Source organism: Asparagus officinalis, chromosome 3 (assembly GCF_001876935.1).
Source record: "Asparagus officinalis chromosome 3, Aspof.V1, whole genome shotgun sequence".
NCBI classification, from domain to species: domain Eukaryota; kingdom Viridiplantae; phylum Streptophyta; class Magnoliopsida; order Asparagales; family Asparagaceae; genus Asparagus; species Asparagus officinalis.
The window spans coordinates 33365977-33375294 of record NC_033796.1 but is presented as its reverse complement, the minus strand read 5'-3'; the positions used below and the strand labels follow the sequence as shown (position 1 = coordinate 33375294).

At 36.9% G+C, this 9318-nt stretch overlaps 1 protein-coding gene across 7 annotated transcripts in view; it reads left to right on the top strand.

Annotated features, from left to right (window-relative positions):
- The window catches only part of LOC109833705, a 7115-nt gene continuing 387 nt past the window's right edge, over positions 2591-9318 (top strand). The window contains exons 1-8 of one of the 7 annotated variants that reach the window (XR_002245330.1): positions 2591-2779; positions 3170-3703; positions 3780-3852; positions 4712-5076; positions 5165-5312; positions 6522-6586; positions 6948-7219; positions 8779-9112. Coding sequence is in view for 2 of the 7 variants with exons in the window: in XM_020401483.1 (XP_020257072.1) it covers positions 3170-3703; positions 3780-3852; positions 4712-5076; positions 5165-5761 (1569 nt within the window). In the remaining 5 variants the exon portion in view is untranslated. Of the gene's footprint in view, positions 2780-3169; positions 3704-3779; positions 3853-4711; positions 5077-5164; positions 6041-6347; positions 6587-6947; positions 7220-8778; positions 9113-9318 lie in introns of those variants that run through there. The other 6 variants (XR_002245331.1, XR_002245329.1, XR_002245333.1 and 3 more) reach the window with 6 other exon arrangements.

Below are 9318 nucleotides of genomic sequence, written 5' to 3'. Positions count from 1 at the left end.
TTCATATCTCAACATCAAACTGAAAATGATCACAATAAATGTCTCCTTAGTCAAGCCAAGTCAGTTCATCATCACCCTAACCACAAATGATCACAATAACCTCTTCTTCCTCCTCTAATCCAACACAATTCATCACCACCCTAACCACAAAATCATAAATTTAAAGAAAATGTGTAGAGTTTAGGAACTCACCGAGCAATTAACAGCGACAAAGAAGCCGACGATGAAGGCGAAAGACGAAGACGGCGGAAAACCCTAGCCGACGAAAAAGCCGACGAAAAAAGGCCGCGGGGGATTTCTGGCGGGGAGGAGAGGTAACCCTAGCATCCCAAAAAAAAAATCAACCAGAAAAAGGAGAGAGCGATTGTTAGAGCTGGCAGTGTTTTCATCGATTTCTCTTCGGTGAGGAAGGAAATCGCGGAGAGGAAAAAAGGCTGATGTGGCGGTGTTTTCACCATCGTTTAAATGTATAAAGTAAATGTATAATTCAAGCGCGAGTATATGCAAATTACGGCTTAGGGCTCAGAACTTTGTCAATATCATCATTGTTAGCCATCTAGTGCAATATCAATTGCAGGTTGCTAATCTCAGAAATTTTGACAATCATCATAGCCTAAAAGTAAAAAAGTCACCAACTAAAACTCATGACATAACAATATTTTCATTAATAACCCACAGTAGTAGCCATCCAATACAATGTAGATACATTGTAGGTTGCTTACATACAGTTTTTTTAGTTGTCATGTATATGGTGACTAATAAAGTTCCTGCAAACACAAGTTCAATGTAAAATTAGTATTCTACAATCATCACATAATGTTGGTAGCCACTGCCAAATATTTTTCATAGGCCTTTTATGACTTGAAATGACAATAAATACAAATAATCTCAGAAAGGCAGTGATTTCCCCAAATCCGACGAAAATTCGACGAAATCACAAAATACCACACACACCCATATTATGAATCTCAGAACTTAACATTGTAGGTTGCTAGAAACACCAACCAACAATACCTCAATAAACACCAAAAATGATCATAATAACCCCTTCTCAGTCAAAATCCGACGAATTTCATATCTCAACATCAAACTGAAAATGATCACAATAAATGTCTCCTTAGTCAAGCCAAGTCAGTTCATCATCACCCTAACCACAAATGATCACAATAACCTCTTCTTCCTCCTCTAATCCAACACAATTCATCATCACCCTAACCACAAAATCATAAATTTAAAGAAAATGTGTAGAGTTTAGGAACTCACCGAGCAATTAACAGCGACAAAGAAGCCGACGATGAAGGCGAAAGACGAAGACGGCGAAAAACCCTAGCCGACGAAAAAGCCGACGAAAAAAGGCCGCGGGGGATTTCTGGCGGGGAGGAGAGGTAACCCTAGCATCCCAAAAAAAAAATCAACCAGAAAAAGGAGAGAGCGATTGTCAGAGCTGGCAGTGTTTTCATCGATTTCTCTTCGGTGAGGAAGGAAATCGCGGAGAGGAAAAAAGGCTGATGTGGCGGTGTTTTCACCATCGTTTCCCCCTTTCAACCCTAACGAACCAAAGCGAGGAAAAGAAATTGACGGAAACAAAAAAGCTGAGGTGGAGGTGGTGTCAGGCTTAGAAATGGATTTCCAGGGGGGTTTTAAGCGAACCAAACAGGCCCTTAGAAAGAGATCTAGTTGGATGAGGGAGTCTCTATTCTTTTGAGAACTAAAAAAATCTTTATCTTGAAGGAAGTTTTCTAATAAGCCCTAATACTAAGGGTGGTTTTTATGATTTTTTGAAAGTTGTAGGGTTTATTTAAGAACATGTTTGGCATGTGGTCAAAGGGACTCATAAGCTATTTTTGTGACTTATAAGCCACTTTGATATATTTGGCAAATAACTTAGTTTGACTTATAAGCGAGTAAAAAATAAGTTGGCCATCTTTGCTTAATTTTTAGTAGTTTATAAGCCAAAAAGTTTTGACTATGTAAAAGACAATTATACCCTTCATCATTCCCAAAAATTATAAGCCCTAAATCTTCAATTTTGTTGACTATTTTTTGGTCATTTTGACAGCACGTTTACTTACATACCTCTACGTTTATCTTCTAGGAAAAAGTGTCTTCTGATATTAGTGCCTTACATCTTTCATATTTTGAGATTAGTCCATCGAATCATGGAAATTGTCACTATGTCCCTCAAATCTTAAGTTATTTGACCGTTGAAATAGCTATTTGGCCCCTCAAATTTTAAGTTATTTTAAAAGTAGTCTCTTTAATCAAGTAAAAAAATAGCAAATAGAGACAAATTAGACACTGATAATCATTGAAATTGCTATTAGATTCCCAAAGTTTTCATTAGTTCCTTTGAATTAATTCCTCCTATTTCTACTTTTACTCTTGGATCGAGGTACTAATTTCACAATAACCAAATATCTGGGGAACTTAATAGAATTTCAATGACCTCAAAGATAAAATTTCGTAGTAACTTAAGATGTAAGGGACCTAATAGTAATTTTAGGAAATATTTCCGAAATATTAAAGATTTATTAAGGACCTAACACCGAGAAGAAAAGATGTTGAGCCCTCTTTTGTTTGTTGGGGCGCCCATTTTATTAACGGGTTTTATTAAAGCCCAACTCGACCTGGTAATATAAACGAAACCCAACATCAGCGATCTCTCTCTCTCTCTCTCATGCCGAAACCCTAACACTATTCCGGCGAATGCCTGGCTCCAGTCAGTCTCAGTTCGGGTGGCGGCGGTCTTTGAAGTAGGCATTGCAAGCATCGGTTCGGGGTAAATTTTTATTTTATTTTTTCTGTCTCTCAAATTGATTGCATTTCCTCCAAACTAACAAATATATCAATTCATGAAACCCTAGGGTCAGCAACCCATTTAATCTGAAACTATGCGGATTATATTTTCTTCTGAGGAGATTATGAATTTAATTAATTGATTAATTCGTGAAATTAACCAGACAAATGATAATTTGTCTTGCTAAGCTATTTGGCGAAAGTTGTTATGCCTCTTTTGCTTTTCTATCTGCTGAAAGTTCTCTACGCTTCTTAAAATTTCTATTTTCTGAAATCTCATTAGGCAGATTAGGTTAGTTTCATGCAGTCAGTTTTATTTATTTATTTATTTATTTATTTTCATGGCTAATTGTATTCTCTAAAATTACGGTAGATGAATAGGCAACAACAGGGAGTAGGAAATGTGTTCAGTCTCTGGGAGCAACGCCGACGTTTCGCTGCCGTTTATGTTATATGTCTTGTGGTAAATTGGTTAATGCGACGGAGGATACGTCGTAGGGATCATATTGATCGTCCCATTATGCGGTCAGATGACGAAAGAAAAAAAGCGCGTGAAGAACTCATACACCATGTTAAAACAAGCACAAGAGCGCGTGCACTTGTACGAATGGGTCCAGAAACTTTTAACAATTTGTGTGACATTCTTAGAGCCCACGGTGGTCTTACAAGCACACGTCTATCATCGGTTGAAGAACAAGTTATCACTTTCCTTAACATCTTAGGTGTGAACCAACTTAATCGTACACTCCAATGCTATTTTCGCCGTTCTGGTGAAACTGTGAGTCGACATTTTCATAGAGTGTTAAGGGCAATGATTCTATTGGAAGAAATATTTCTTCAACAACCTGATGGATCTGAAGTCCCTCCAGAAATTGCCAACAATACTAGGTTTTGGCCATATTTTAAGGTAACTATAGCATCCACCCATTCTTAGTGATAGCACTTGAAACCTTTAAACGCTAATTAATATACACTTATGCCAGGATTGTGTTGGAGCCATCGGTGGGACACATATTCGTGTTAAAGTTTCCACTTTGCTCGCATCACGCTATCGAGGTAGGGAGGGTTATCCAACACAAAATGTGCTAGCTGCATGTTCATTTGATATGAAATTTACATATGTCTTAACTGGATGGGAAGGGACTGCATCTGACTTGAGGATAATAGAAAATGCTTTAAGAAGAGAAGATAATCTGAAAATTCCTGAAGGTAATCATTAACTGAAGTTCTTTATTCAAGAATTACTAATATGATTAAGTAATTCTATATAATGATCAACTCATCTTAATAGGTAAATACTATCTTCTTGATTGTGGAATTATGCATCGAAGTGGACTCATGTCACCATATAGAGGTGAACGCTATCACTTGAAAGAATATTCTACTCAACATCCTCAAAATCTTCGAGAATTGTTTAACCTTAGGCATTCATACTTACGCAACACAATCGAGAGATCATTTGGTGTATTGAAGAGAAGATTTCCTATTATAGGCTCAACAGAGCCAAGATACTCTGTTGACACTCAATCTGAGATTATCTTGGCTTGTTGTATCCTCCATAATTACTTGATGGCTGTTGATCCAGATGAAGAATTGATAGCTGCTGTGGATAGTGAGCTTGAGAAACGAACACATGAACTGGATACTAACATTCCTTTGGATGATGATCAAGATGCTCAACAAGCGAGTGTTATTAGGGATCACATAGCAATGAGCATGTGGAATGACTATGTAGCTAATTAAGTTTGTAAGAACTATTTGCCTTCCGTTCATGTGAGGATTTAGCCTTTTTGTGGTAGACTTTGATTGTTGTATTGAATATTTATTCCTTACTTCAGCTGCCGTGATCTTCTTTATTTTATATTTCTGTACTTTCTATGTTTTAATACATTCTCGTATGCATTATCTTGTATAGACATGGGAAAAAGGAATAGTGTGGGCAGTGGTTGGATGGAGAGTTTAGATGAAAGCAAAAGAGATAAGTTACAGTGGACAGAGAAGATGGATGAGTGTCTTATTGATGCACTTTTGCATCAGCAAACCATTGGAAATAGAGTGGATGGAACATGGACTTGTGTTGCTTTATCTAATGTCTCCAAAGAATTGACTGAAAAACTAGAGATGGATATCAACAAAGATAGGGTGAAAAATCGTATGAAAACTATTAAGCAAAACTTCAACAGTTGCTTTGATTTATTCAAAAATTTTAGTGGGTTTGCTTGGTGTCCAACTACAAGTATGTGGATGGCTGAACGTGAAGCTTGGGAGCCTTTGTTAAAGGTATATGTGTCTTTTTGCTTTGTCTTTCTAGTCATTTATATTATGTTTCTTTTGTAAATAATTTGTTGTCTAATTTCCCCCCATGCAGGCAAATCCTAATGCTTCAAAGTTTATGAAGTATCCCTTTCATAACTACGACAAGATGTTGCAATTGTTTGCTAATGATAGAGCTACCGGCGAGGGTGCTATGACAGCTAAGGAGAAGCGCCGACGTCTACAAAACTCAACAAATATGGGTGAGGATGATACTATAACTAATATTGACATTCTCGCTTCTAGGGCTGAGATCTCTGTAGAGGGGTTTCCATGTTTTTATGATGAGATGAAGTATACAATACCTCCTGCACCAGAACAATCTACAACAGCAACTTCTAAGGGCAAAAAGAAGAAAGTTAGGGAGGTTTCTGTTGGAAAGGGAGTGGATAAAGAAGTTATATTGATTAAAGAAGCAATAAACAATATGGCAGAAGCAATTAGAGAGGGGAATGCCATGTACGCTCAATGTCAGTCACTTACCTTCACTAATAGAGATATTCATGATGAATTGGTATTGATTGGTGTAGAAAAGGAAATACGAAACAAAGTCTATCTTTATCTAGTCCAAAATCCTGAGATGAAGGGCGCATTTTTTGGCGTCCCGCGTGAAGAGCGCAAAGATTTGGTGATGGCTATGTTAGGTGTGTAGTAGATGGGCACAAATCTATGCTAAGTATGACTTTCATTTTTGCCTCATGATCCATGAAACTCTTATATGATGGGTAAATTGTGGGTAAATTGTGTGGTGGTTGGTGGTTGCCATCCTTTTATAGTGATTCTGATATTTGGCAATCATTGGCCACCTTTTTTTTTTCTTTTTTCTTTTCCAGCTTTGTAAACTGTTTGCTGTAAAAACTCTAGATTACAACTGGTTATCATTTACAAGTTATGAACTAATGTTTTTTTAATGAATCTGTTAGTTTATCTATTATTTAGTTATTATTCTTTGTATAGAGGTGTAAAGAAATTAAGTCAAAGTTTAGAGATTAAAGGCAAGCATGAAAACCCATTTTTTAAAGGCTGTATGGGGTAATTTTTTATTTTCCTTCTCTGCCCTCCATTATTTGTATTACCGTTTCTTCACAAATGATTTAAGTTGTGTTTGGTTTTAAGTGAACGCAATTTTTGGAGAGTATGGGTCCAAAGTTTACTCTTCATTGTTCAAAAACTCCCTTTTATTTATTTTCTCTGAGAAACCATTTGAGCCCTTTTGGTTTGTGATGTGTATAAAAAAGTTGCGAGGTCTGAATGATGAGGGATCAATTCAGCTACAGGTGGAAATAGGGATGCAAGTAGGTGTCTTTGGGTGATTGGTTCAGGGAAGTCAAGCTCTTAACCTTTCATACGTAATCTACTTTCTATCTCAACCTTGTTTATATCCTTGCATATTTTGTTTTCGACACTTTCAGGTCAAGATCAGTGGATCAGCCTATGTCTCACATTCAGCTGGGATGCAATCTGGAACTAATAACGGGTAAGTATCGTTTTGGTATTCACTCAAAATAACGTATTATTCAGTGTTGTAAAAAGCGGCAAATTGTGCTGCTATAGCGCCGCTAATTGCGGTCGCGGTGCTTCACCGCGCCGACAAAGGGGATAGCGGTGTGTTTTGGCAGAGAAAACCGCCTTTTGCTCGAAAAGCTGTCTAAAGCGCGAAATCGTGGGTTTTAGCGCTAAAAAGCGCTAAACCCATCCCTTAAATCCCTCCCCGAACCCGACCTGAAACTATTAAACATAAACTCATCTCTCTCTCTCTTTGATTCCGGATTGTACCCTGGCCGCCTGTTCTCCCTCTTGTGCCTCTCTCTTTCACGTCCTTCGGCGACGAGTTTCAGCACCGCCTCCGGTCAACACCGTTGGCAGCATCTCACGCACCAGCAGCATCGCTGGCAGCATCTCACGCACCAGCAGCACCTCCGGTCAAGCCCATCTCTCTCTCTCGCACGGTTTCACCTTTCACACACTCTCTCACTTCCTCCGGCGACACCAGAACTTCCCTCCGGCGACACCAAAACTTCCCTCCGGCAACACCAAAACTTTCCTCCGGCGACCAGTAGCAACGACATCTCCATCTCTGTTGGGCTTCGTCTGCAACAGAGAGAAAAAGGTAATAATTTGATTTTTGAAATCAAATGCTTGTTAGTTGTAAATTTCTTGTAATTTACTAATTTAAAATTTACCTATAGTAACTTATAGATGTTAGCACTTAGCAGATTATGATTGTATTCAAACTCCTAATTATGATTATTCAATTATTCATTTACAATTATAGTTTACACGTTTTTTTATTCTTTATAATTATAGTACTTTGTTAATATTATGTAATTATTACACATCTATTTCATGTTTAGGCATCAAATATGCATTTGTAGAATTTTTAGATTTTTTATATGATTTTTCTTATTATTTTAGAATATTTAAATATATTTATATTTGATCGCTATTTGTCTATGAGCTATTTGCCCTATTTTGCCGCAACAGCGCTCCAAATAGCCTTAGCGGTACCTCGCCGCGACGCGACGCTATCCGCTATCAGTAACCTTGATTATTTCTCGTAGGTTTTCACTGAACTTCGAGTTCTTGCTTTCCTACCATCTGCTGTAATTTAGGAAATTTACACAATTACCTTGTGAAATTCATTCTTTGTTGCTGTTGTGATGCAAATTACTTATCTTTTGGTTAGTTGGATTCTATAGTCCTTGATCTGTTAACTGTGAATTCTATCTGTTTTTAGGGTTCCTGATTCTTGACCAGTTATTATTTCATGTTATAAAAAGTCACCAAAGGATATAGTTAGTTCTCATGTTATAAGCATGTTAGAGTCTATGCGCTTGGTTTTTCTGATGAGGAGAATGATGTTCTGATTTATCGTATGACATTAGGAACGAAATAGGTTTTAACTATATACCTACTTAATCTCCCAATTCTGTTGAAAGTGAGGTTTCACAATTCACACTAGAGTATGATACTTGTTGAGCTTAAGGTTGTCTTGTAATCTTGCTTAACTTTGTAAATGACATGTTTGGAGGTAACATGACCAAAAAATATTTGCCTTGATAAGATGTAATTACCTTGGATTTTATTTGGAATTATTTTGGATTTCACCTATATATTCCATTCAGTGACAGTGAGAACACTACTTATAATTCTATGCTTCTTGAGCATGATAATAAGAGGATGAGGGAGTAGATGGCAATGCACGTATGTGCAAAATAATTTTTTATGGAAGTGTGCAAAATAATTAATACTTTGATATAAGCAGATTCATCTCGTAAACTTGGGTTATTATGTAAAAATACAGTACAATTTCTCAAAAATGTCGAGAATCTGAGGTATATACTTATTTGATTTTACTGTAAAACAGCTGTCTTGATTCCCTGCTAATTGTAATTTTATTTTATTTTTGCTTAAAAACATACGTAGATGACTGACACTGCTAAAGTTCTTCGTGCACACAGTAAATATGGTATGGATATAGTTTAGGTTATTAAAGACATGCACCGCTTAGTATTAAGAATTAATAAAGGGTTGCAGAATTTTCTGAAGACATGCTTCGATGGTGAAGCAATTGCTTATTTAGATAAATAGAGGAGTTAGGGTAAAGTCGTACTATAAATATCATTTTATCTTTCTTTTTTTAAATTTAAATTTCTGATGGTGCATTAGACAGTAGAGACGAGACAAAAAGTCAAACAACAAGCTCCTTGAGATTTCATTACAACAGTGGAGATCAGTGCATTTATGCGTGTACCCGAAGATGACGAGGGGAGATGAGTGCAAAAGTGCAGCGTTCCAAAGATGTAGATGCATGTGCTTCCTAAAAGGCAGCTGAGTTTTTTTTTTCAATGTGCAACCTTCTCATTATGATAAGCAGGATGCTTATGTAGCATAAATGGAAGAAGATGATGATGATATTGCTGGTATTGAGGCTATTAAATATGATGATATTGATAGTGTTCTCAAATCGCAGAAGACACAACGCAATATTGATATTATGAAGGTATGCATACATTGGAAACATTTCATTTTCCTATGTCGAGCTATTTCCTGTTTTCACCATTTTTCTGTCTCCAAGTATGTCCTCTGCCAAGCTTGTTTTTTCTTACTATTCCTTTGTAAGAACAGGCTGGAGGTCTGACATATTTCCTCTTTTCGGGGCTGATTTACATTCACGAATTCGAACTTAACTTTCAAAACTATTTGATC